Raw genomic sequence first — 27,881 nt, 5'->3', positions numbered from 1 at the left:
CAAAAAACCACAGGCTTAAGAATGCAAACAAGAGAAGCAGAGGGGTGGAGGAACACCGCTGACTGTGTCTGCATCAGTCCGTCTTTCCCGACAGGCCGTGGCTCAGGGGCTCTGGGCTCCTGGCTCCAGACCCTGACCAGGCTGTATCAACTTCTGCTCGGCAGCTTTATTTTATGTTTATTTTTCTCTTACTTGTCAGGACTTTGTTGTTGTTTTTTAGTGGTTTTTTTTTTCTGAATTTTTAAAAAACTTAGGACGTGGGGCCACCACAGGGAAGAGGGAAGGGCTGTAGCTCCTCAGTGCTACATACGGGAGGGTGGACTGGCCAGTTCATAGAAGAGCAAGTAGGCGTCGCTGGTGCGCACTTGGCTGGAGGACATCGGTGTGACACTGTGGAAAGAGGAGGGCAGAGTCACACAGCCTGTCAGGGAGGGCCATGCCACGTTACCTCTGCCTCTGTCCTTGAGAGGTTTTCTTGTTTTGTTTGTTGGTTTGTTTGTGTTTTAAATATGTGTATATGGTATGAGTGCAGGTGTCCATGGCGGCCAATGGCAAGTCCTGTTCTCTGCAATAGTAAGAGCTCTTAACCGCTGAGCTATATTTTCAGTGCCACCCCCCCTTGTTTGAGACAGGGTCTCACATAACCCAGGCTGACTTCAAACTCACTAAGTAGCTGAGGATGACCTTGAACTCCTGACCCTCTTGCCTTCACCTCTTAGGTGTTTGGTTATAGCTGTGTGCTACTGTACTCATTTCTGACAGCCCCAGAAAGGGCAGGGGAGACTTGTGTTAGGAGGTAGCTTGTGGCCCCGACTTTCTGTCCACTCAAGATGGACACCGTATGAAGTGGTTTCTATCCGGGAGCCCTGCCCGGATCCCCTCTTCTCACCTGGAGTCATTGAAAGTGTGCCACTCGCCTGTTGCCGGACTTCGGCAGTAGGCTGTATAGTGGCCGCCCATGGTGGTTCCGGAGTGGTTGGACACAGCATAGAGGTTGTAAACAGCATGGTCTGAGGAGGGACACAAGTGTCAAGCCCTGGAGGTGGCCCTGTCCCCAGTTCTCTCCCTTCCTCCGTTTTATTTCCCAATCTTTTTTCCTTAAAAAAAAAAAAATCCCAAAAAAAACACAAAAATAGCTTTACTTAAAAACTTTAAAACTTAATTTTATTAGCCGGGCGTGGTGGCGCACGCCTTTAATCCCAGCACTCAGGAGGCAGAGGCAGGCGGATCGCTGTGAGTTCGAGGCCAGCCTGGTCTACAAAGTGAGTCCAGGATGGCCAAGGCTACACAGAGAAACCCTGTCTTGAAAAACAAAAACAAAAACAAAAAGAAAAGAAAAAAAACCTTAATTTTATTTACTTTGTATGTGTGTGTGTGTGTGTGTGTGTGTGTGTGTGTGTGTGTGTGTGTGTGTGTGTGTCAGAGAGACACATGAAAGAGTCAATTCTCTCTTTTGCGTGGGTTTTAAGGACTGATGTCAGGCCATCATGGCCTTACTTCCAGATTCCCACCCCCACCCCCACCCCATTCGCTAGCTTCCTGCCGCCTGGTTGCCTCTCACCTTCATTCTTCCCCTGCTCAGGTATACTCACTGGTGTTTTCTGAAGCAAATTCTCTCAGGTCCAGGTCTCTTAGTGGGAAATTCACAAATGTTGTGAGCTTGCTGGTTCGTATCCTGGATTCCGAGAACCGCTTCAGGTCTGCGATTGCCTGGAGTCAAGGACAGCAAGCAGGAAGAGAGTCCTTGGGAGAGGTGGGCCTTTTCAGGAGGCAGGGAACACAAAGGAACAAGTCTACAGTCTTTTGTCCCTAGCCTGCTCTCCTCCCCTTTAGGTCTCCACTCTGTGAGTTAAGGATACGGAGCACCAAGATCTTTGGGAACCGCTGGACAGAGAACTTCTTTATACATCGCTTTCTGGCTCGGCAGCGGCAGCACGTCTGCAAGGCAAGATAGAAGGGGCTAGAAAGAACTCGGGCCTGAGGCTGTGAGGCTGAGAGGTAGCCTTCCACAGCTGGGCACTGCAAAGGTGGCTGTCCTGTCACTGAGGTGTGACTTACTGGCTTCTCGTCCCCATCCAACACATCCTCTTTGGTGAAGAGCCTCATACAGTCCATTAATGTCACCTCAGGATAACCTCTCTGCAGAGAAAAAAGGTCCAGGTCAGCAGCGGTCACAGCCCCCCGCAAAGCCCCGAGAGAGAAGCTGCGCTGGGACGTACCTTTGCGATGGGCAGTGAGAGGTCCCAGAAGGGATCGTAGACTGTAGAGCAGTAGCCACAGTCGGTGCACGTCAGGGAGCTCTTCAGCTGCCCTACAAAGAGGTCTGGGGAGAGAAAGCCGGAGCATGCTGCTGGACATACTGCAGGCCTGCCTTCCTTCTCCCACCCACTCGTGCCTCCGTTTTGAGAGGTACAGGCAGAAGTGGAGTTCCTTGGGAAATGACCCCCAGGATTGCTTAGGCAAAGGCAGGCAACAGCAGAAGCAGGTACTGTCTCGTCTGTTACTTACCCCCAATCCGACTGTCTTCCCTTTCCAGATACTTCCTCCACATCTGTCGCCCTTTTTCATCATCACTGGGAACCACAGATAGGAAGACAGCTGTGGGTCAGAACTCAAACCCAGTAGGCTTAATGGGCTGTCAACTAGGTCTGCACGTATTTATGTGTTAGTGCTGGGCACACAGGGTCCCTGGCCTCCATCATGCCCTCCACACAACCCTCCACCGAGCTGTACCTCCCAAGCCATGGTTTTCTTGAGACAGCCTGGTCTCAAATTCATAATCCTTCCCACCTCAGCCTTTTGAATTCTAGGACTACAGGTGTGTGCCACCATGCCTTCAAACCTTTTCATCTTCAAAAGCAATCTAGAAGATGTAACTTGGTGGCAGAAGGCTTGCCCATCATTTACAAGGCCCCAGGTACAATCCTCAGGAACATACACAGACACACACTACCAAAAACTTTTAAATAGCCGGGTTTAAAAACAACAACAGGGGGCTGGAGAGAGGTGGCTCAGAGGTTAAGAGCACTGGTTGCTCTTCCAGAGGTCCTGAGTTCAATTCCCAGCAACCACATGGTGGCTCACAGCCATCTAGAATGAGCTCTGGTGCCCTCTGCAGGCAGAACACTGTAAACATAATAAATAAATCTGAAACCAAAACAAAAAACCAAAACAAAACAAAAACCACAGCAACAAAGCAAACCCGATTCTCCCCAAGTCATTAGTCTCAATGAAGTGGGCACCAGTGTCACATTCACAAAGACCCCCATCCACGGCATCCTCCTGCTAGTACTTACGGGAGATGGTCAAGGTTCTCAGGGCTGGCCTTGGGCCTCACTGTCACCCGGTTCACCTCATTGTGGAGCCCGTCCAGGAGGAAGCGAAGGAACTCCTGAGCATCCTGCTGACTGAACCCAAACAAGGTCAGTGAGTGAGCAGCATCTACCAAGACCCTGCCTGTGCTGCCACCCTGGGGAGGACACGCATGCCAGGCCTTACTTATAGCCAACGAAGCGTGGTGCGTATCTCTGGATCTGGGTCTTGAACTCAGATGGGCTCACCACGTCATTGGGGGATGACGTCCAGATGGTCTGGATTAGTTTTGCAAACTCTGTTGGAAGAGTGATCAGAGAGAGGGTGGAGAGCTGGTGAGATATTTTATTTGTTTTTCTTTCTTTCTTCTCCCCGCCCCTGTCTAAGACAGGGTTCCTCTGAGTAGCCTTGGCTGTCCTGAAACTTTCTCTGTAGACCAGAGTGGCCTGGAACTCAGAGACCCGCCTTCCTCTGCCTCCCACGTGCTGGGATTAAAGGTGTGTACTGGCACTGCCTGGCAGAGATATTTTCTTTTTTGTTTTTGTACTTTAGAGACAAGGTTTCACTGTGTAGCCTTGGCTGTCCTGGACTCACTTTGTAGACCAGGCTGGCCTTGAACTCACAGCAATCTGTTTGCCTCTGCCTCCTGAGTGCTGGGATTAAAGGCATGAGCCACCATGTCCGGCTGATATTTTCTTTTTTTAAAAGTGATTTTATTTTAAATTGTGTGTGCTTAGGTTTTGCATACATGCTTGAGAGTTCCCAAGGAGGCCAGAAGAGGGCGCTAGATCTGTTGGGGTTACAGGTTGTTGGAAGCTGCCTGACATGGGTTCTGGGTACCAAATTCTGGTCCTCTGCAAGAGCAGTAAGCACTTTTTTTTTTTTTTTTAAGATTTATTTATTTATTATTTTATATAGTGCTCTGCCTCCATGTACTCCTGCACACTAGAAGAGCACATCAGATCACATTATAGATGGTTGTGAGCCACCATGTGGTTGCTGGGAATTGAACTCAGGACCTTTGGAAGAGCAAGCGGCGCTCCTAACCTCTGAGCCATCTCTCCAGCCCCCCAGTAAGCACTTTTTCAGTGCACACCCGTGATCCCAAGTTAAGGTAGGAGGATCAGGAGTTCAAGACCAGCTTGGGCTACCGGAGACGCTGTCTCAACAACCCAAACCAAACAAGCAAACAACAACAACAAAAACCAAGACAACCAACCAAGCAGCCATGGATCAACCAACCAACCAACCAACCAAGATGGACCACTAAAGCTGGAGCCAGGCATGACTTGTACGCCTGTAATCACAACGGTCACGAGGCTGAAGCGGGAGAGCCAGGGTTACACAGCAAGTCCGTGTCTCAAACAACAGAATCTCAAACTTGAGTCCCAAGCAAGAAGAGGCAAAGAGAGAAAGGAAAATAGGGGGGCGGGGGTGTTCCCACCACACACCAGTCGGTCCAGCCTGGTAGAACACAAGAGCTGGGAAGGGAAGCAGGGCCACGCCCACCCGGGCTCACCTTCCATGAGGGCTGTGTGCGCGTTGCTGGTGTGGCCGAGGTCCCGCATGTACTGCCTCTGGAGGCAGTAATCTCTCAACTCTCGGGTGTTGCTCAGGCACTGAAGAATTGAGTTCATGAAGCACTAAAAGATCATCTGGCAGTTAGTGGGTGTGCACAGGTCTAGGTTTCCCATAAGCCACGTGTCCCCAGCTAAGGGCACTATTGCCATGTGATAGCAACTGAGAGACGAGGCCCAGTGGGAGGCCTTCAGGGGGTTTGCCCTGAAGAGGCCTGTAGGACCCCGATCTCTTCTTTTCTCTCTTGCATCCTGGCCATGAGGTGGATGGTTTGGCTTTACTACATGTGCGGCCTTGTCACAAGCCCACAGCAACAGAGGCGTGAACTGAACCTCCCAAACTGAGCCCAACAAACTCACCGCCTTTTAAAGTTGCTTTCTCTGCTACATCTATCGTAGGGGAAATCTGACTAACGCTGTGGTGGAGAAAAGACCTGGGACCTCTATTACCTGCAACTAGAGGGTCTCTGTTTTATCTACCCAAAAATGAACCCTCCCATAGCCCCAGGTTCCTCTTTTCTGAGTGAAGGCAGGAAGGTATGAGACAAGTCCTCACTATGGAGAAAGGCTATATAATTGGTTATTTCCCACTGAGGTGTACAAAAGGGTGTGGGCACGCTGGCCAGGAGTGGGTGAGAAATGATGGGAACCAGGAAGCAGGTCCGGGAGAGCAGCGAGCTGCCAGTGACTATGGGCAACTTCCTTCTAGCAGTGCTTCCTGCTGGGGCGGGTGAGACAGAGGCCAGCAATTCACTGAAATGCCAGCCAGGCAGGGCCAGTGCCCTTCCCAACTGCCTAGCTAGGAATGGTAGTAGGATCCAGGAAGAGACTCCTGGACTGTCCCAGAATGAAAAGTATGGGAGGGCCTTGGGAAAGACTTGGGAAGAACGTACCGTGTTCCCAAGGTTTCGAAGACCAGCCAGACCCTGGGCACTCTTTGAATTCTGTAAGCAAAGAACACATGCCATATGAGGATGGGGTACACAGCCTGGGTCTGGGCTAGCGCTCTCATTCAACACGGTTCCCCTCACTGCTGGCGTGTTCTATTTTCAGCCTTGGCCCACGAGTCTTGGAGAAAAAGACGATGGAGGAATGGCTATTTTCCAACATGCAGACAACTCTTCGGGGCTTTGCTTCTCTATGTATCGCCACGTCTTTTTGTTGTTTTGAGACAAGGACTCACTAGCTAGCCTAGTGAACTTGGCAGCAATCCTCCTGTCTCAGCTTCCTGAGTGTTGGGATCACAGGTATGAGCTGGAACACCTGGCTCCTCTACATTTATTCTTCCCCAGCTACAGTGGCGACTAGAGATTAGAACTAGGGGCTAGGGACTCATAAATCCAGAAATAGTCAACTCCTTGTTGAAAGGCCAGGTCAGGCATGGTGACAAATCCTTGCAACCCCAGCACTCGGGACGTGGAGGCAGGAGAATTAGCAATTCAAGGCCAGTGGGTTCACTACACAGGGAACCCAAAGGCTAGCCTGAGCTACATGAAACAACCAAGAGAGGTTTCATATCCCAAGTCCAGGCACTATTTCAAATGACCTATATTTGTGCTACATGGTCAATGTAGAGATTCACTTTGAGGGCCGAGAAGGTTAAACGACAAACCACCCTGATTTTCGATCTTCAGCTGGGAAAAACTCAAGCGGCCTGCCATTCTGAATTGCCAGAGACAGGTGGAGTTCCTCCCAGCTGAACTCAGCCTGTAAAGGCTGAGGTAGGGAGGGAGGCTCCTCCCTGGCCGCCTCAGGTTTCAACATCCGACCAGCCACGGGCAGCAAGCTGAGGAAGCACCTGGCTAAAGGTGCCATTCTTGTGTCTACTGTGGAGGCTGGTGAGGGGGTTGGAGAGCGAGCGAGCTAGCGAGCGAGCGAGAGAGCAGGTGCAAGATTGCAGGCTCTGAGTGTTATCTGTCAAGGTCTCTTAGCTAATCCTGGACATACCTCCTGGGAATCAGAAAACCTTCAGGCTCAAAGGGTTAAAGAAACAGTGGATGAGTCTGTGGATGAGTCTGCCACCCCCTCTCTTAGGAAGGGGGCCCGGGGGTGGGGGGAGGCAACTCTGGAGCAACACTGGCTGGGGCATGCGTGGGGCCAGCTCAACCCTGATCAGAACAGGAGCCTGAAATAACTCAGCTAAAATTACTCATGCCATGTGCTGACAATCTCATAGGCTGTCAGCGGCTCAAAGCCCATGAGGCTGTCAGCTTGAAGGGGGGTGGGGGAGGAGGCAGGCTGAGGGAGGGCTTTTCTTAAGAAGGTCCAGGCCCATCCCACCAGTAAGAGGATTCCTCCCCTGGTCAGTTTATCAGGTCCAACTCCAGCAGGTAGAGAAAGAAAACAGGCTCAGATGGGGGACATGGTTTAAACCTTCAGCTGGAGGAAAAGCCTGCCGGCAGCATGTAGGGTCTGGCCTGAAATGCTCACCGTATGTGGCCCCAACTAAAATGTGAACCCCAACCACTGGGTGTCATGGTTCAGTAGAGGAAGGCTTGACCCCTGGCTGGGGTGAAATGTGGAGTCTCCCTTGCTGACAGACAGACAGACAGATAGCTGTGGGCTACCACCTACACGGTCCCTGGGGACAAAGATCTTACCAAGCTCTGGATAGAATGGCAAGGCTCTCTCTTCCAGAGCCCAACAAGAAAGCTGCGGAGCAGCAATCTCTTGTGCTGGCTGCCTGCAGGCACCCACAGCGGGGTGCCCACACACGATGCCCACTCACACCTGGTTTCGGTAGCTCTTATCTAGTCCTTACCCCCTGTGCCTGAGACGACATCGGTCTAAACAGGCTGTAGAGACAGAAAGCATCCTACCACCGGTGACCATGTCCACATCCACCAAGGCAGGCTCTCAGCTGAGGCACTTATCTCCCAGCACTAGTGAGGGTGGGGAAATGGAGGCTGGAGTCACCAGTCCACAGAGGCGCTCCTGTTTCCAGTCGGACAGGGCAGCAGGAAGATGGGAAGAGCATCTGGCCCCAGTGCTTCTTATGGGCTTGGGGGCAGGGAGAAAGGAAAGGCTCCCCCAAATCACCATCAGGACCCTCTGATTTGTTTTTTGTTTTGTTTTTTCTTTTTTTTAGTATGGGGAGTCATGTTTTTGTCTGAAATCTCCTGAACTCCAAAACACTTGTTAATCTCTTCTTTCCTTTTATAGACACAGGGGTCTTGCTGTGTAACCCTGGTAAGCCTAGACTCCACTATGTAGACCAGATACCTCTGCCTCCCAAGGGATGAGATTAAAGGTACTCACCACCACGCCTAACCCCATTTGCCAGGTTCTTAGTGCTCTGTGTGTGTAGGGGAGGGGGCAGGGAGCGGGGTTGCAGGGCTTGTCGGGGGAGCAGTGGATGGGAGAGCAGAGCTGCTTCAGGCCAGGCCAGATATCCTTCAGCCAGGAATAGGAAACCAGGAGCTGCAGGGAAAGTCAGCTCTGTCCATTCCAGGGAGGAACAAAATGTCCCAGGAGTGACCTTTCTCACAGGGCAAACAATCCTACCTCCAGGCTGGCAGGGAAGGGGGGGGGGCTGGGACTGAAAAGGTGGGACAGACCCCTGCACAGCCGGCCTCTCATAGTGACAGCACAGGGGAACCATCCTAGCTGTGCGCCTGGGACTCACGTGCAGAGTTCAGAAAGTTTGGACTCGGCGCCTCCTTACACCCAGCCATCAGCAAACCTAGCTTTGACTCAGTAGCAAGCACTGTTCGAGAGAGCAGATGCCACCTCCATAGTCAACAGCACTCCTCTGCCAGGGCAGGGGCAGGGGCTCAAACAGCCTGTCACTGGGTAATGCCGGTTGGCATCTGGGGATGGGCCTGTGAGAGAGGTGGGCTGAGATTGTGACTTCACACTGGGGACCCCAGCTGAGGGGGGCATCCTTGCTTTATGTGCATGGGGAGGGTCAGCCATGTGTCCTGGCTGCAAGCAAGGAGCCCAGTGTAGCCCTGGCACGGGGCAGGGCACGCACTGCCAACACGGGAGCTGGTGCCTGTTACATAAGACCTGTCAAGCTCAGGCCCCTTCTCTTTCCCAAAGGGACAGTGGCCAGCCTTAGCCCCGGAATTCCTCTAGGAGCTGCTTCAATCAAGGAATCCACTGCCCATTCTACACAACTGAAGGAGGCCAGGAAGAGAAAGGATCCTTCTCTCACCTGCCTGCAACCTCTGCCCTTCACAGGGTCAAAGCACCCTGGCAACTGACCCCTGGGAGAGAGCTCATTTGGGAACAGAGAAGGAGAGGCACCCCTTTGATCCACTTTCCTTGTTGGAGTTTGGTCTTGGAGTCAGCCCCCCTGCCCCCACCCCCAACCCCAGGGTCGAGCGTGCTGCCTGGTCCCTCTAGTCACACACCAGCCCCAGTCAAGGTTACTGTCGCCTGCACCTGTCTTGATATAGGTGACTGGAGTTAAGAGGCCAGGAGCCACCAGGTGCCCAGGTCACCCAGGGACAGGGGTCAGGGAGCCTTAAGGACTTGGACATCAACAGGGGAGGGGTCTGGGGCAAGCCTACAATCTCTAGGGAAGGGGGCATCCCTTGCCAGAAGATCCTTGGAAAACATGGGAAAGGGTTGGGAAGGAACATTCCCAGGTTCAGAGACTCGTGGTGGGCTGGGGTTGATTTCCAGAGCAAACAGGACCCCAGACCTTCAGCGTGGGAGGTCCCAGAAAAGGGCCCGCGTACCTTGGCTTTGTTGAGCAGGAGCCCCACGAAGGTAGAGAGCAGCAGGGACGGGGACAGAGGGGAGCGAGGCCGCAGCTCCTTGGCCAGGGCGGGAAAGGGGGCGGCGGGGGGCTCTTCGGGAAGGGTCACGGTGTAAGAGGTACGCATGCTGCGGAGCGGGCGGTGGGCTAAGCCCTAAACCGTCACGGCTGGCCAAGGGGTAACCGGGAGTCCCCGAGCCGAGCCACAACCCGGACACCGAAGCCGGCGGAGATTCTCGGCGCGCTCCTCCGCCTCAACCTCCCCACCGCGGGCAGCTAACCGACCCGACCCGGCCCGGCGCTCGCGCTTCGCCGGACTAGCTGACCCGCCGAGCCTCCAGACTTGCAACGTCAGCGCCGGGGCGGGGCCGGGGCCGGCACCCCGCCCTACCCCGCCTCCGCCCCGCCCCTCCCGGGAGCCGGCACGCGGACGCCGGCGAGGTCGCAGGACCCGCCCAAAGCTGAAGACAGCCCCCTTCCCGCCCCCGCCCACAGAGACGCGGGAACCCTACTGGGGCAAAGCGAGGGCACGCTGTCCCTGGCTGGCCTAGGTGTTGGACTCCACAATCTTTGGGATCTTTGGGAGACGCCCCCTTAAGATCAAGTGTCAGTTAGCCTAGAGCGCCTAGGCAGCAGATGGTTGTGAATTTGAGGGTTGCGGACCCTTTTCAGACCCTAGGGACAGTTCACTATTTTGGGGGGCAAAATGCACAGGCGCACACACTTTTCGTCAGTCATGCGGGGAACCCAGGTCTTCATAACGTCCAGCATTCTCTCGATCTGCAGGGGTCGAGGAACCCTGACTTGGAAAGATTTCCAAACGCCTCCGGGGGTGAGCTCCTCTCAGTCTCTAGATCTAGCCTAGCCCATTATCAAGAGAGGCGGTGCTCATTTTATTAGGTACAATAGGTCACTGGCCCTTCTGGCTCTAGGAAAAGAACCATTTCTGGACCCTCCTAACCAATTATCCAAAGCAAGAGGTCTAGGGAGAGAGGTTTGTTTCTGATGCTCCGCCCCCTCACCTAACAGGGAAGCGCAGGAATCTGCCGAGAGAAAGTATCTTGTTTGGAGCTTGCAGGCTATTTTTAGCCAGTATTTTTAGCGTTTAAAAATACTCGGGGAGGCAGCAGTGTGCACTGTTACTCATCTGTGGGCTACTTCTGTTCCTCTTGGCATGCTTATCCCCACATGTACACGCGTACCGCACACACGACCAACAGCCACACGGGGGATCGCATCGGAGATACATGTGTGGGATGTACCCTAGGAGGGCTACCCACAAAATAGGAATTTGGTGCAAATATTTGCACCCACCATCATGTCCTCAGCAGTGATGGCAGAGGGAGGCGGGAGCAGGGGCCACTCGGCATCGAGGGCGGTCACGGTTGGAGGCGTGATCTTCAGACTTTGACCCAACCTGGACCCTGTACGCACAGCGCACAGCGACAAGCCCTTTCCTTCTGCAGCCACACCCTTTTCCAGGGGGCGGGTACCACACTAGGTGCATCAATGCTCACACTTGATCACAGCACTGCTGCGAGATAACTAGAGCATCTTATACGTGGTCCAGGAGGCTGTAAAGCTCTCTGTTCATAGCCTCTTTCCATTACCGTCACCCTCGGGTTTCTTTGATCCCTGCCGCCAACTTCACCTTGCTCCTTTTCTGCTCTTAGCAAACAGGACCACAGCTGGACAGAAGGCCCAGTGGGCAAACGTGCTTGCTTCCAAGACTGACTACCTGAACCTAACCCCTAGGACTCACAGGGTTAAAGAAGAGACCCTATTCACACAAGTTGTCCTCTGACCTCTACACTTACAAAGTAAATAACTACAACAATTTATTTTAAGATATAGTTTAAGTCTAACTATGTAGTACTGAGTGGCAAGGAACTTGCTATGTAGACTCAGAGATCTTCCTGCTTCTGCCTGGAGTGCTGGGATTTAAGGCAAACCACCACGATTGGATGATGATGATGATGATTTCGAGACAGGGTTTCTCTGTGTAGCCCTGGCTGTCCTGGAACTTTCTTTGTAGACCAGGCTGGTCTTGAACTCACAGAGATCTGCCTGCCTCTGCCTCCTGAGTACTGGGATTAAAGGCATGCACCAACATGCCTGTTGTGTTACTTTTCTTAAGAAACAGAAGTAGGCAGGTTGGTGGTGGCATTCTGGTGCATACCTTTAATCCCAGCACTCAGGAGGCAGAGGCAGGTGGATCTCTAAAATTGAAGACAGCCTAGTCTAAAAGAGTTTCAAGTCAGCCAAAGCTATACAGAGAAACTGTCTTGAAAAACCAAAAACACCCAACCAAACAACCAAAACGAAAGAAAGAAAAGAAAAGAAAAACCAGAATTAGCTGAGCATGGTGCTGCTACAATCCTAGCACTCAGAAGGCTGAGGCAGGAGGACTGCCAGTTTAGGGCCAACCTGGGCTGCATAGCAAGACCCTGTGTTAAGGTTTCTTTAGCAGTGTAGCCACTGATGGTTCTCACTCTCCGGTACATAATCTTTTAGTCATATTCCTGTGAGTAGCTCTGAGGATGCTCACTGGGTCACCAAAAAGAGGGTGGGGTAGAAGAGGGACTGCTTGGGAAAAGGAAGGGGGTCAGCAGAAGTGGAAGGGGGATGAGAGGGGGTGAAGGGGGAAGTGGGGGGGTATGATCAAAACACACTAGACGCATGTAGGAGAATGTCATAGTGGACCCGTTATTATGTATAATTACACATGTTAACAGAGAACATTAAAAACAAAACAAAACAAAACAACAGAGGGCTGGTAAGATGGCTCACCCGGTGTAGGTGATTGCTACCAAGCCTAACAACCCGAGTTTGAACTCTAGGTTCCACACGGTGGGAGGAGAGAAATGAATTTGGCAAGTGATGCTCTGCCTTCCACTCACGTGCTGAGGCAAAGGTGTGCCCACCCACGATAAATGAATTAATGTCATAAGGCCACCCATGCCAGGCTGCTGCTCAGTTGGTGGAGTGTTTGCCTTGCCTGCACAAGGCCCTAGATTCACACAGCACTGCAAAAATGTACAAATATGTGATCCCATGAGATGAGATGTTCAAGGTTATCCTTAGCTACACAGCTATATAAGGCTAGCCCAGGATAAGGCCTAACACACACACACACACACACACACACACACACCATTAAGTCCCTTAAAAGACCAAGCACTGGGCTATGGGCTTTATATATATTATCCTAGTTAATTTCCATAACCACGCATGAAGCTTTAACTATTATTTCTCGCTTCTAGGTGAAGGACCTTGTGACCCAGAGGGGTCAGTGTTCTGCTCAAACCTCAAAGCTAATAAATACGCAGGGCTTGAACCCAGGCTTGTCTTACAGCCAAACTCACACTTTTAACAAGCACTAAGAAATTCTAGGATGTTCTTCCTTTTCTCTGCCTACTTGTAAATTCTACTCAAAACTCAAGTTTTGCCAGGTGTGGTGGTGCACACTTGTAATCCCAGCACTTGGGAGGGAGCGGCAGGAGGATTGTAAATTTGAAGCTAGGCTGGGTTACATAATAAAACCTTGTCTTAAACACACACACACACACACACACACACACACACACACACACACACACACGCGCGCGCGCAGACCAGCTCCCTGAGTGGATGGAAGGCCTTGGGCTTGATCCCTTGGACCATAAAATCCAGACCAAATCAACTTCTGCTTGGTCTTGGTGGGGTGGGGGTGGGGCGTGTGGGGGTTGGGGAGGGTTGGTGGGGGGTGACCACACACTTCAGTGGCAGAGTTAGCACTTGAACTTGATCCCCAAGGACTACAACTAGCGAAACAGCAACCTTGAGCCTTCCATAAAGCCTTCCCTAGTTGATTCCACCCAGTTCTGAATAGCCATTACTTCATTCCTTCAATTTGCACGCTGTTAATTTATCTGAATGTGTTTATCTTTGTTTTATAACTGTAAAACCTGCCCATGGTCTCTGATGCTGTGTGGTTTGCCTTGGCTGCTCCAGCACCCTGGAACCTCCTCTAGGCTGGGGTTGGAAGGTCCTTAATGAGGTCTTAATGCAGAGGGCCAGACCAAGCTCTGCTGGGAATCTGCAAGCAGCAGTTCTCTGCAAGGGGAAGAGATGTGTCTGGTTTTACATGCCAAGCAAGTGTGTTGTGGATAGGGTGCTGTCCAAGAGATGCTCGCCCACTGCAGCATGGCCTCTGTCCGCATGACCTAGTCTTAATTACATGCACAGGCCCATCTTGGCATTGCGCCAGGATGTTTTTCCCCTTTCCTGGGATGCAGGAGGTTGCCGGGGAGGTGTGGGTGTTTCTGGTAGCAGGGAGGGACAGATGGGGAAAACTGTTGCATGGGAGTATTTTGAGAAATCTAGGGTGAGAGAAACATTCACACAGCGCCCAGTCTTGTCCGGCAGGTCCAGCTGCTGCAAAAACTCAGCCAACAAAGATCTATGGCTTATTTCTCAACTAGCCAAATTCCTGTGAGACCCCTTCTCTTCAGACCCATTTCCTCAAGTGGGCTGGATAAAAAGGAGCTAGTCCTCTGAGGTCTGACTCTGGCTAAAACTCCATGACTCTTGAGTCTGAAATATACAGTCATAAGGGCCCGGATGAGTCCTGCAGCCCAAGGCCACCATTTCTCTGAGCTTGGGCTTGGCCTGCCTCTGCTGTAGGACAGGTCTTTTTTTTTTTTTTTTTTTTTTTTTTTTTTTTTTTTTTTACCTTGGCCAGGGTTAGTTCTGCAAGGACAGTGACTGAAACCATCCTGATGCTCTCAGAGCCCAGTGGGCTCTGAGCTTTGTCTAGAGTTTGGTGACACTGCTTAGGCTTGGGAAGATGTTTCAAGGCCAGTGGCCCAGATCCCTAGCAAGCGTCTGTCTCTCACCATCATCACAGAAACAGACTGCCTGCATGACTGACTGAGGCACGGAAAGGCAAGGGGTCTGAGTTTTTGGGAGGGTTTTGCAAGCTTGCCGCCCAACAGTGTACTTTGCGGAGGAGGGTCAGTGTACTCTTCCCCTCAGGGTTAGGAAACACCACTTCCTTGTAGGAATTAGACCCCCACAGGTCAAATGTTCTGGGCTCCTTGAAGCCCCAGGAAATCTGGTCTGAACCAGCTGTATTCTAGAAGCCCACACGCACTTCCTTCTCTTGCTTATAGCTCTGTCTCGGGTGCTAGTTTTATGTATCCATTGAGGTAAGAGGGGACAAGGGACCACGTGCACAGCTCTGAGCTCTGAACATGTTTGTTTCTGAGGCTCATGGTCAGTGGAGCGGGTCCCCCAGGGGCAGGGAACATTTTGCTAGGCTTGGATTAACTTGTGTTGCTTTGTGCCACCCCAGCACCATATTAACTTATGGCGACATCCTGGAGTGTATGTATGGGATTGTGGGGGCAGGGCAGGGGGGCAGGATGGATGGCTGGTTCTGGGTATCAGTTGAGAAATGCTTCATGGGATGGAGGCATATTAGCACTGCACTGATTTTAATAACAGTCATGCCCAGAGCCGCTGCCCTTCCTCCTCAGTAGCTGGGGCTTGTCCTGACCGTGGAGTCTCAATGTCTCCTCTGTGTGACCTTAATACAGACTGAAGTCCTCAGGAAGTTTGGTCTCCTCAGAGAGGCTGAGGCTGCCTGGGGTGGGCTGGGTAAGGACAGGGTGGGAGGGCGGGGTGAGGGGGAGGCAGGGTCTCAGCTTGCCCAGCTGGCCAAACAAGACAGCAGAGGTGCAATTCAGTGTGGCTGAGTCAACAAAGTGAGAAGGCAGGGGACGGGAGAGGAAGGGCCGCTTTGTGTCCTGGAGTTCTTGGGCAGTCACTGCCATCCTCCATTTGTTCTCACTGCCCTGCATCATTCAAGTCCAGAGTCCCACCCGAGAGGTGGGTCATGTGACCCTGGTTTATATAATCTCCCTGTCACTGAACAGCTGGAGCCCAAGGCTACAGAAGATGAGTCAGCAACCCCAGTGGCAAACAAGACCCTGAGTCTGAGATTCCGTCACTTCTAGAGACAGCTCCCTGAGCAGAGGCGAAGGGTGCATAAGGTCGTGTGCGCCAGAGAACGGGCCAGGCCAGACCTGGTCCTCAGTTCCTGCCTCTGTGTGGAGAAGGCAGGTCTCTAGCCTGCTGACTGTGCTTGGAAGGGCCCTGGGCCAAGCCCTGGCTCTTCTTGGGGAGAGGAGGTGAGGCCTGGGAGGGGCAAGTGCAGGGCCTTAGGCCAGCAGGCAGTGTGCCAGAGCTGGCCAGGGAGCAGCTGGGGGGGTGGATCACAGGAGGATTAGGAGGGATTGTAGGGTTAAAGCACAGGGCTGGCAGTGCTCAGTGGGAACAGCTTGTCCTTCCATAGGCCCCGGGAACAGAAGAGGTGGGGCGGGGGGGGGGGGGGGGTGACTGACTGGGTTGGCAACTCTCAGGGCTCTAGGCTCTCTGCAGGCCTGAGCCACCTGGGCTGCCTTGCAATCCTCACTGGGATAGAGAGTGAAACACCTTGGTGGCTTCTGGCTCATTGACCTGCATTTTCAGTGAAAGTGGAGACACGGGGAGACCCTCATAGTCCCAGGGCTGAGCAGCAGCCTCACCCACTGGCATGTTGGTGGTGCCTACATGCCCCCCTGTGCCCCCCCATCCTTTACTCATGCTCAGTGGAGCCTGTGAAGGTCCAGGTTCAGGTTGGCCGTTACTGTTTTACTTGCTTGAGATGCCCCCACAGTCGTTTGCTTTGAGCTTTGTGGCAGCCCTACGAGGTGGGCGGGGCAGGTGCGATCACTCGCTTTTGTAGAGAAGGAAATGCACCTGAGCTGGTAGGTTTCCAAGGTTAAAGGGTCAGACTGTGCTTCTCAGAGGTCATGGGCAGCCTGTCTCAGCCTCAGATGACCTCTTCCTTTCCTGTGGCTGACAGCACACACACTCAGGCCTGGCTCCTACCGTAATCATGTTAAGAATGGCTTTCCCGACGTGAACTGAGCGCAGAGACTGACTCACACATCTCTTGTCTCCTAAAGCACCTGGCCAGGGGCAAAGATGACTGACCTTTACTGAGCACCTAATAAGTGTCATTTATGAAGTGGAAACGGTGAGTGTTTTCATTTCACAAAAGGGCAAACAAGCTTAGAAGTTAAGGAAACTGCCTGAGAAAACCAGGTGTGAGGTGCAGAGCACTCAGTGCTAGGTGCAGAGTACTCAGTGCTAGGTACAGAGTACAGAGCTAGAAAGCAGAATGCCGTGAAACTGTCCTTGGAGAACAGAGATTACTGAAAGGCTTGTGGTGGGACAGATTTCGAGGCACCGAAAAGGTCACTCTCACGTCCTTCGGATATAGTCAGCTCCCAGGACTAAGCACAAGATGGCTGAGGCTGAGAGAAGGTGCTAGGCCAGTGAGACCTTCGAGCTCTCTCCTGGTTGGTGGTGGTGTACTGAGTGGGGCTCAGGATGAAATGCTAGCTCAGCTTTAGAGCATTCTTGACCACCTACCAGTGCTGTGCCTTGCTTCTAGGTGGAAGGGGTAGAGGCTCCAGTGACTGAGTGTGCTCAAGGCATGTGTTACCCCTTTAAGGTCCTTTCTGAAAATAGCTCTCTGGCCCTGGGCTGAGGGAAGGGCCAGGTGTCCCCAGGAGAAGTGGTGGGCAAAGGGGCAGCAGATTCTAGGAAGAGTTGTACCTAGGTTGTGGGCAAGGTGACAGAGTGCCATTGGAACCTGACATGGCTGTATGGCAACCTGTAATGTAGCCTTTGGCCAAGAACGCTTCGGCCTTGGTGTGTTTAGACAGCCCAAGAAGTGTGACAGGGCAGGTCTTCCCCCCTCCCTCCCCCCCCCCCCCGAGACAGAGTTTCTCTGTGTAGCCCTGGCTGTCCTGGACTCAGTTTGTAGACCAGGCTTGCCTTGAACTCACTGTGATTTGGCCTGCCTCTGCCTCCTGAGTGCTGGGAATTAAAGGCGTGTGCCACCACGCTAGGCTCGACAGGGCAGATGTTAAGGCACTGTCCTGAGAGTGTTTGCTTCTGAGGGCCTGGTGGGCTGTTAATGCCACACAGGTGATTCTGATGCCGGCTGTTTGCAGACCCCACGGAGTAGCGCGCACACATGAGACGGGCCTTCCTGATGAGCAAGGGGAGAGCCAGCTGAAGCTCTCTCCACAGAGAGAAGCACTGGCATTGCCCCTCCCCCCTGTGAACACCACTGACATGTTCCCAGTGGACCCTACTCCACCCCACGCCTGTCTCCAACCCTGACTGTTAAGGTCTGAATGTCCTGGAAGACACACCTTTTGCATCTTCCATGGTACTTCCCAGGCAGCCCAGAGAGGCCGTGACACTTTAAGTAATACTATCAAAGTCGTCCCAAGGCTTTTCCTCATTATACACTTTAGTCTATGGCTCAACTATGGTCCTTGGTCCTGACCAAGCCCTCTAAAGCACCATGTCTTGCGGTGGCATAGCTGTCCTTTGCAGAGGACGTATGTTCTATGAGAAGGGATACATAAGGAAATGGAGAACACAGCACCCATTCCTCCTGCCCGCATGCTTGCCCACCTATGTGTTCTTCTGCCCGCCCACCCCTTTCCTCCCCCCAGGCGGCCCCTCCAATCTATTCATCCATCCATCCATCCATGCAATCAGCAAGTCAGCTGAGCTGAGTTGCCAGGGGCACTCTGGGAGGGAGGTAGAGCTGGGATAGGTTTAAATCTCCCGGAGCTCGCCACCTAATGGACACACCAGTAACTACAGGAAGGGCGGGACATAGTCAATGCTGCAGGGACGTGTGTTCAGGGATTAGATGTGACCGGGCTAGCCCTTGGTCAATCTCCAGCAAAGCCTCTCCTCTTATTCTAGCCCAGGTAGGCTGGCGCACTGAGCTATGAGATCATCTCTGTGCCCAGACAAGAGACATTAAGCTATTTCCTCCAAAGATACAAATCCTACTCTCCAGATACCCTGGATCTGAGCCTGCTTACTCATGATATCTCCTGCCTGGACAGGAGGAGAAACATCCAGAATAGGGGTGGGGTGGGAGGATGGCTCTCTTCACACAGGGAGCACGGTGGTCACTTCCACTTTGACGTCCAGCCCTGGATGAACCAAAGCCTATAGGGGACCTTGACATTTTGGATGGGAGAGCACAGGGTGAGAAGAACAACACAAAGATAGGGGTGTCTGAACATTCTAGAGCATTACTGGACCATTCCCAAGTGTGTAGGTCTTTGGAGCATGGGTCAGCCACGGGGATACTGGTCATGCTGGGATCACCTGTGCTGGTCAGGCTGGGAGTTCTGTTCCTAGCCTGGCTCTTTGTAACACTGGCTGTCTCCCCCCAGCCCATCAACCGGATCCCCAGGAGTAAAACTCACCATGGTGTCTCGCCCTGGAGAACTGGAGCGGCTGGGCCCAGAGGCCTGGCCCTTGCTCTTCTCCCACAGTGTGTAACGGCCACTTGGTCGGTAGGTGGGACTGAGGACTTCAGGGACTCGGGAGGGAGGGGCTTGAGTGAGCACTTGTGGTGCACTGCCCTTTCGGCCACAGTTGTCCAGATAGTCTGTTAGGTACTCAGAGCGGCTGGCTGCTTGGTAGAGGCCCTGCAGGGCACAGAGCTCCTTACGTGTGCGGGCCAGCATAGGGCTGCGGCCCAGGTTCCCGGGGTCTATCCGGTAGCTGTCTGAAGTCCTGTAGCTATCTGAGGTTCGGAGACTGGAGAAATCCCGGGCCAGGTCTGATTGGCTGTTCGATTTCCTCTGGCTCAGGGTCACCCCCTGGTCTCGGGGACTCGTAGGCAGGTAGCTGAGTGAGTTGCTGGTCACTCCATAAGGGAATCCACTGCCTCCGTTGAGTCCACTGCCTGAAGGCCTTTCATTGCCACGGGTCTGGCTCTCAGCCCGCTTACTAGCCCCGATGTTGTCAGGTCTCAGCAGGGGGCGGCCCCTGTCATAGTCCAGGATGGAGGAGGGGCCGTAGGTTCGGGGCCTTGGGAGGAAGCTGGTGGGGGAGACCGGCTTGAAACCAAGCTTTTCCTTCTCCAGGAAGGAGGCAGCCAGGTTGGCCCCATAGGAAGAGGGGGTGTAGGTGCCATAGCCCGATTTGGCATAAGGGGCATCTGTGTAGCGGGACGATTCTGTATAGCGCTTCAGGGTGGAGGAGAGCTGGGACATCCTTCAGGGTGGTACTCAGTGGGTACTGGGGGCCTCATGGGCTGAAAGACAAGGAAAGCAGTTGTCAAAGGGCCCTGAAAGGTGCCAGGCCCACTCTGTGCTTGATCTTTATGTCAGGGGAGCCAGGGCCTTAGGGCTTAACAGGGGCCGCTTGGAGCCTGTCCACCATAGGCAGGCTAGCTTCAGAGAAACACACACGCAACTAGGTATGTACCGGCTTGTGTACACACACACACACACAACCAGCAAGAGGCTCAGCCTCTCTAGCTCCCCAGCCCTCTACATCAGAGATTCCAGCTGACTTCCACCTGGGTCTTCTTATAAGTCTTGGCAGGAGGAACTTCAGAGCTGGTGGGGGTTTGCAGGGTCCCACCACCCTCAGTGCGTGGACTGGGGACAACAAGCACTTTGAGGGTTTTTGTTTGGTTGGTTGTTTTTTTCCAAGACAGGGTTTCTCTATATTATCTTGACTGCCCTGGACTCACTTTGTAGACCAGGCTGGCCTTGAACTCACAGAGATCCACCTGCCTCTGCCTCTTGAGTGCTGGGATTAAAGGCGTGAGCCACCACCGCCTGGCAGCACTTTGAGTTTTAGCTGCTTCCCTACTTTTGGCAAGTAGTACTACTTCAGGTACCAAAGACTCCCAGAAGGCCTGGACTCTTAGTCTGCAGACCTACCTCTGTGGTCTTCCTTGCACACAGGCACCTGCTGCTTGGTCACACAGCGAGGGTGGGCGGGGGGAGGGGGGAAGGGGGGGAGGCGCTGGTGAGGTGGAACATATCTATCTATTCTCTTCCTCTAAGTGGTGTTTAGGAACCGGAGGTCCCGGCACCAACTCAGGTGCCAAACTGGTCCTGGCGTTACTTGACTTGTGGCGCCCCCCAGGGTCAAGGCCCTGTACTGAAGGCATCCCCAGACTTAAGGTTTTTGCAGATGGATCGCTGAATGTGGAGGTTGAACAGCCTTAAAGACAATGTTTTGTTTGTTTTTTTAACCTCTCTGTTGTCCAGATAGAGAGTGATGCTTGTTTGTCCAAATTCACATGCTATCTAGAGTCAGGACTGGAACTGAGGTCGTGGTTCAGCACCCTTCCCCCTCAGCCTTGGTTTAACACTCCTCATCAGTCAGGCTGCTCTGGAGACTCCTAGACTCCCTCCACCACCAGCAGGAGTGAAGAAGTGGAGTAGGAGAAAGGAGCGAGGACGACTAGGCGCCTTTCTATAGGATTCTTAAGTGGGGTGGGGGTGGGGCTGAGGTAGTGTTGGGGAGGGAGACCTATCCAGAACTCTCAAAGTTGAATATGATTTTTAAAACTTCCTCTCTCTCTCTCTCTCTCTCTCCCTCCCTCCTCCCTCTCTCTCTCTCTCTTCATGCATATTTGGGGGTTTGAATGGGGGTTTGTCATGGTGCCTTTACTTGCTGAGCCATCTCACTGCCCCACCCCCAAGGGCTGGTTTGGACTCCCGCTGTGACAGACTACCTGAGCAAAAATTACACTAGTTATTTAACCTCTCTGAGCCCCGATTTCCTCACGTGGAAATGAGCATAATAATTATCAGGGTTCCTATCTCGCAGGGTTGTTGTAAGGGCTAAGTAAGATAATAACACGTGAAAGCGCTTAACAATGACTGGCTATTATCTCCTCTCCCAGCTAGCCCAGCCCGGCTCCTCCCTCTGTAGTCTATAATAATGGCAGGGCTGGCCATCTCCTGGCCTGGCTGGCTCAACCTCTGCCTGGGCGCCAGGCTTCCCCCTGCCACCCCCAGTGAGTTAAGTGGGCAGTGGGCAGACATCTAGCCATTCGGCTGACACTGGCTCGAGCAGCCCACAGCTTGCCTAGGCCAGCAGCCCAGCTCACTAGTGCCAAGCCCCAAATGCTGAGAGTTTGGCAGAAGGGTACAGAAACTCAAGCCACTCAAGGCTTGGGATAGAGACGGAGGTGGAAGGTGAGCAGATGGCCATAGAACAGTGTTCCTTAACTGTGCCAGAGACCTCAAGTAATTTCCAGTCCTGGCTGGCACCAGAAAGGCTGTCCACCTTACTGTTTTTTTCTTGCCTGGCCCAGGGGACCCCCAATATCCTGTTATGTCCATGGGCATCCCCTGGTCCCATGCAACTTCCACTTTGCTCTGGGAAATGGTAACTGTGGAGGATCAGGATTGGAAGCAGGGCTAGGGGGAGGTCACTGTGAGGAGACAGACAGAGGCCTGGGGGTGGGGGCTGGAGGACCTGTCCTGCTCTGTTTCACTTTGGAGAACTTCATCAATAATGCAAAGTCAAAGAGACTCCAGGTCTCCGGAGCTGGGCTCGGGGACACCCAGCTGCCAATCAGATTGGTCCCCACCCTCATGGCTCCTCCCCACAAGGCTCCCTGACTGAGGCTCCTTGGGAATTGGTATTCTGCGGGCACTGCCTCAAGCCTGTGACCTCTCTTAGCCCCTAGGATGACGCACAAAATACCTAGGCCAAACAAGATACAGCAACAGGGACAGTGTTGGCATTCTTAAGGCTGGACCTGCGGGCCCATCTTCTAGCTCCAGAACTCTGGGGAGGGTTCTGCTCACTTGTCTGCTCCAATCTGGCAGGCAACTACCCAGCCTCCTCCCCCCTGTGCCCCGCCCCCCCCAACAGTACCACCTACTCTATCCCAGCTCCTGGAAACTGCCAGCCCTAATGTCTGCTTTACAGCTCCCAGGGCTAGGAGAAGGTGTCTTTTTGGAGTTGAAACCTTGCACATCTCTCTCCCCTCCACTAAGCCCCACTTTTATTGGAGAAAAGTCCCAGCACCTTGTAGGTGAGAAGAGAGTTTAAGTTGGCATCTCTTTGCATTACCTGGTCCTGCTGTCCCTGGGGCTACTGACTGCACCGTGGGCAGGAGCTTCGGTTGGGGAATCTGGCTGTGGCCTTGCTGCATAAGACAGGGACCGGAAGGGCAGCTCTCACATGGCTTCGAGTCTCCCTGTTGCCACAGGAACGGCTGGGACTGAATGGCTCTTTCATGGGGCAGTGGGAGGCCAGCCTATTGGCTGGGATCCCCCATACTCCTCCCTGTCCAGTGTGGGGCCCCTGCTGCCTGGCTCCTTTCATTGTTTATCCAGAACTGGCAAGTTCAGGCATGTGGCTTCTGGCTGTGCCTCCCCAGGTGCCTGCCACCTTGGACACCGGCGGGCGGTAGTCCCTACACATGCAAACTCCTTCTTCATGCCGTCTTTACAGAGGTGCCCATGCCTCCCTTCTCTCTGAGACTCTCCATCATTTTTGCAAAGTTTACCCCCCAAAACTGGCCTGCCAGCATTGTGTTACACAGCTTCCTGTGGGGACACCAGAGCCCTGCAGCTGTGGCTCCCAGACAGCTGGTCCCACACACCTGTAGACCAGGCACCAGACTCCCTGAGGACCTTGAAAGCAGCCTCAGACTTTGTTTGCCTGGCAGCCTAATACCTTATGCCCTTGGCCTCCCTAGCCTTCCTGACAGTGTGCTCAAATGTAGAGTCCTGAGTCTAAGGGCAGATTCAAGCTTGAACTATTTCAGATACATAAATATTCAGGCTTACAAACATAATTGCAAAGGTTATATTGATTGCACTAAATTAAGATGAAAACAACATCCACATTTTTAGAGCACAAGGAATTTAAAATAGTGATTTTTGGGGGTGGGGTGGGGACAGGTCTTACTTTGTAGCCTAGGCTGGCCTCAAACTTTCTATCTTGTCTCATGACCCAAGTGCTGGGATTGTAAATACGAGCCACCACACCCATCTAATAGTGAATTTTTCAAGTGACATTTTCATCGTTCGTATTTCTGGCCTTAGCATTTAACACTGCGCTGATTGGGCTATAGTGCACCAACTCAGGGCTCCCAGCGGCTTTAAGCAGTGGGTGCTATCAATACATCTACCTGCACATAGGGAAACAATTCCTTCTGCAAGTACTGTGGATCATCTCCCACAGTCAGGCTGCTGTGGTGTTGGGGCTGGGTGGGATCTGTGCTCTGTCCACTACAGTTCCTCTGAAGTCCCTGGAGCAGGACTGTGGGGTCGTGGAGTCAGGGGAGGACCCCTCCAGACACAGATGGCCATGTATCCAGCCGGGAGAGATGACTCCTTGTAGGAGCAGCCCCTGGACTTTCCATTGTAGGTAAATGAAAGTGAAGCCTGGTGCAACTTGAGCTGCGGCACAATGCTGATCGGTCTCGAGATGCTGAGGGAGGCCTCTATTTCACCTGCTGTGCCAAGCTCTGTGTGTCCCCTAGTACTGGCATCTACCCCAGCACAGGCTCCTGGGCCCCTACCTGGTTGTGGACATATCTCTGAGCAACTTTCCCCCAAGAAGCTGCTTAGCCCACTCCCCAAAGTACCCACACTAGGTGAGTCAGGGGTTGAAATGAATCCTGTTCCCTTGTGCCAGCCAACCTCCTGGGCATCAAGTCACTGTCATCAGCCACTGTCATTTCCTGGAGCTCACGTGAAGGGCTCCCTAACCTGCCCAGCTAAGGGAGGGGCTTAAATCTCGAGAATCCAAGGCACTCCTGGCCCTGGAGGCAGAGGATGGGTGATGCCCCACATCTCAGCAGATTCCATGCCCGCTTTCTCTCTGGATGTGCTCACCTTTCTGCGGCAAAGGCGTATCCACACCTGTGGCTTTGCTATTGCCCGTACTTACCTCCCATACCCCACAAGACACACCCAAAAGAGCACCAAGTCCCTTTCTTCCTACCCAGATGTTCAGGGCAGGTCAGTGGGGGAGTCCCAGTTGGTCTCACTAGGTGCTTGGGAACCTCCACAGTGATGACCTCAGAGCTTCCCAAAGCTGCTTGCTAACTGCATCAGAATGTGCTGACCTGAGGAGTAAAAGAGGTGAGAGGGGACCCTGTCATACCTATGGAAGGCCTCCTGGCTTCTTGGATGCCTTGCTACACAAGTGTACCCCCTGGCAGATGTTCAGAAAATGGCCAAGAGGATAGGAGTGGCATACATTTTATGTGTTATACCATCTGCTCCTCGTCAGGGTCCCTCGAGCCCCTAGCCTGGCCCTCTGACCTGTTGCTAGCACCCCTCTCTGTCAGAGGCGGGTTACAGCAACCCACCCACTTTTATCACAGAATCCTTGCCCCTTTGGGGGATCCTGCAAAGGAATTTGTGCCTGTCTTTATTTCTCTTGCTCTTAGGAGGTGCTCAGAACTTGGGGAGGGGAGGGGCGAGGAGATGAGGAGGTAAGGTGAAGAGATTAGAGATTAAAGAGATTAAGGCTAACATCCTGATTTGTGGAGAAGAGGTGGGTGGGCCCAGGAGGCATTTTATTTGGGGTTGGGAAAAATGGATATCTCTTAGAAACAGGCTTTCTGGAAGCAGAGGTATCTTTCAACTCTCTTCCCTACCCCCTATGCTCAAGGACCTTCCTAGTGTCCCCGACTCTGTACTCTCATCTCTCTCCCTCTCCCTTGGGGCTTCAGTTGTCCTCTGTCCTCTTATCTTGAGGAGCATTTGAGTTTGGTTACAGGACTAACCCGGCCCAGTGGGTGGCCTCTGGAATATTCCCCCAAACTCACTCAGGGTTTGCTTGGGTCACTCGAGAGCTACTGACCTGTGTCCGGAGGGTACTGGACGGGACCTGGGGGCTTCTTTCCTAGCAGGGAAGGGACCGCAGTGTAGAGCCCAAAGGCTGCAGCCTGACTGGGGCTGGGTAATCCGGGAGCTCAGGTTACGCTAGCTAGATATATATAGTATCTTATCTGACCACGCAGAGATGGCAACTCACTTGCATTCCAAGCCCCAGGAGAATTAAAGGGGCAGTGACGAGCCCACCTCCTGCCCTATGCCTAGTGCCAGGTAATAGCCGAGAACTAGCTAGAATCCCATCCCGGGAGGGGATATTTAGAAATAAAACAGCAGGAATGATCAAGGTGGGGGGATAGTATAGAGGGCTGGGACTGAGTTTGAGTCCCAAACACAGAGAAGGTGGATTCTGTAGAGCTGTCAGTCACAGACTGAGTGAACAGGAGGAGGCCAAACTGCTAGTTCAGCTGCTGGAATTTTGAGAAAGGGAGGACCTGGTTCCAGGACGCCGGACAGAGAGAGGTGGTTGGGACCAGCACTCATTCGAGTCTCAGTCCACTACACTTTTTTTTTTTTTTTTAAGGTGGACTTCTCAGTGTAGGCCTGAATTCCTGTTCTTCCCCTAACTGGATCTAAGATAGCTTTCCAGGATACTTAAGTCTCTGAATCTTAGCTATGTAATTTGTAAGACCTGAATAATAGAACCAATGTGGCAGCTCACGCCTTTAATCCCAGCACTTGGGAGACAAAGGCAAGTGGATCTGAGTTCAAGGTCAGCCTGGTCTACGAAGCCGACTGCTGGGGTTACACAGAGAAACTGTCTCGAAAAACCAAAACCAACCAACCAAACAAAAACCTGAACGACCAACAAACAAAACCCACAAATAATAACAACAGTCGTGATTATGGTATGCTTCATGCCAACGAGGATAAAATAATAGTTTTAAGCTTCCTCTCACACAACAAGAATTCAATAAATGACAATCTTATTGACTATTTTCACTTATCTAGTCACTACTGATGTCAGTGGTAACAGACAACCTTTCCTAGAAGAAAAGGCCTCAAGCTGCCACTCAGGGGATTGCTGATGCTAGAGACCAGCTCTGTAATTTTCTGAACTGGTCACATCCCCAAAATGGAAAGGGCAGACAAATTTTGCCTCCTTCCCGACGCGACAGGCCAAGCCTGCTTGGGCTCCTTTCCTCTTTGCTCAGGGAAAGAAGAAAGAAAGAAAGAAAGAAAGAAAGAAAGAAAGAAAGAAAGAAAGAAAGAAAGAAAAAGCAAGTGTGGCTTCTCCATGCTCCCAGGAGTAATGCTTGGCTCCCAAAGGGCCCATCCAGTCTACCTGTTGGCAGGGCTCAGGGTTGCAGAGCAGCAAAAGCTGGACGGGGTCACTAGAGGAAGGCCTCTCTGGCCTTGGTGCACCTGTCTGCTCCCAAGATGATTCTTCTTTTTCTGGATGGCTCTCCCAGGAGACTAGAAGGCCCCAGGGCTGGTGCCTCCGCCCTGTCTCAGCACTGGGTACTGACTCAGACTGGGTCCTGTGATGCACTTTAGAGGACGCCCTCATTCCAGTCCGCATTCCAGAGTGGTATGCATCTACAGCATTAAAGAGTAGGGGACACCCCCACCCCAGTCCATCCACCAGTTCTCCATGCCTCTTGTTTTATGGGCTGATTGATGTGTGTGTGTGTGTGTGTGTGTGTGTGTGTGTGTGTGTGTGTGTGTGTGTGTGTGTGTCTGTGTTTGGGAAGAAAAGCAGCCCAGAGGGATCTTCAACTCAACCTCATTCTCAGAAGCTCTGGGGTCAAGAGCTAGGAGTTCTCTCTCCTCAGAGGAGCTAAGAGTTATTTATTTACTGTTTAGTTGGCCGGTATTCCCCTTGGTAAGCTGTATGTCAGGGAACACTGCCCGGCTGCTTTTGCTTTGGCATTGGGTGAGAATTTCAAAGTTGCCTCTTTCTGATTTTGGATTGGTGGGAAAATTTTCCCTTCCGTTTAACTGCTGGTTTCCCCCGAAGCAGCCCCCACCCCCCACTCCGCTTTGGAAAACTGACCATAGACAGCCCCAGGAGGTTTAACGATAGGGAGGGAGGTAGCTGCACGCACACGTGGGAAGAAGGGGTGTCAGGGTCCAGGCATCCTCCTCAGGCCACACACCACACAGGGCGTGGAGACTGTACCGCCGGTTACAATGTTTCCTCAGAACACACTGATCAGCACACAGATGGCTCTTTCTGGCACCCTGAGCTGTCAGCTGTCAGCCCTTCTCACACACTGGCACCCACAGCTGGAGTTCCCCCACACACAGCTGGCCCTCGCCCTACATTTCTCATGTCCAGAATGCCGGGCTGTCGTTGACACCCTACTTTCCGAGCCTCCGACCTGGCACCGACCCTGGCTTTTCCCTTCCCACATCTGCGACAGGTGGCACGTACCTGCCTCTTCTCGGAGGATGGACGAGTCGAACCGGGAACAAGCATGGAGCTGCGGTAGAGTCCAGGCTGGTACTGGCGCGGCGCAGCGAGCAGTGGCTGACGCAGAGGGCTCCCTGGCCTCTCTCGGAGCCTGCCCGCCTCTCCCCCACCTCCGCCGGGGGCCC

General features: G+C 52.8%; 1 protein-coding gene across 5 annotated transcripts; it reads right to left on the bottom strand.

The window, feature by feature from the left end:
* On the bottom strand, positions 1 to 27,881 carry Usp2 (ubiquitin specific peptidase 2). 5 transcript variants are annotated; one of them, XM_051156267.1, is made up of 14 exons: positions 25,309 to 25,503; positions 24,442 to 24,565; positions 18,930 to 19,765; positions 5,783 to 5,833; positions 4,832 to 4,955; positions 3,499 to 3,610; positions 3,297 to 3,407; positions 2,509 to 2,573; positions 2,220 to 2,323; positions 2,059 to 2,139; positions 1,860 to 1,938; positions 1,593 to 1,700; positions 890 to 1,010; positions 1 to 390 (listed from the first exon to the last, which is right to left on the bottom strand). In XM_051156267.1, exons 3-14 carry the CDS (start codon positions 19,722 to 19,724, stop codon positions 303 to 305), a joined length of 1,839 nt encoding a protein of 612 aa, XP_051012224.1. In that variant the 5' UTR covers positions 19,725 to 19,765; positions 24,442 to 24,565; positions 25,309 to 25,503; the 3' UTR covers positions 1 to 302. The 5 variants fall into 5 exon arrangements, with proteins under 5 accessions (XP_051012224.1, XP_051012222.1, XP_051012223.1 ...); XM_051156265.1 differs by lacking the exons at positions 24,442 to 24,565; positions 25,309 to 25,503 and adding an exon at positions 27,718 to 27,881; XM_051156266.1 differs by lacking the exon at positions 24,442 to 24,565 and having other exon boundaries at positions 25,309 to 25,502.

The sequence above is a fragment of the Acomys russatus genome, chromosome 14 (genome assembly GCF_903995435.1).
Source record: "Acomys russatus chromosome 14, mAcoRus1.1, whole genome shotgun sequence".
NCBI classification, from domain to species: domain Eukaryota; kingdom Metazoa; phylum Chordata; class Mammalia; order Rodentia; family Muridae; genus Acomys; species Acomys russatus.
Note: the sequence above shows the minus strand (reverse complement) of the source record. Positions and strands in the feature narration are given on the sequence as shown.

Excerpts from the sequence above, each read along its gene's own strand:
- Usp2 (XM_051156265.1), bottom strand. The coding sequence starts at position 19,724 with ATGTCCCAGCTCTCCTCCACCCTGAAGCGCTATACAGAATCGTCCCGC. Across the intron at positions 5,834-18,929 it reads CTCCAGGGCGAGACACCATG|AATTCAAAGAGTGCCCAGGG; the intron begins GTGAGTTTTACT and ends CTTTGCTTACAG. Across the intron at positions 1,939-2,058 it reads TGGATGGGGACGAGAAGCCA|ACGTGCTGCCGCTGCCGAGC; the intron begins GTAAGTCACACC and ends CTTGCCTTGCAG.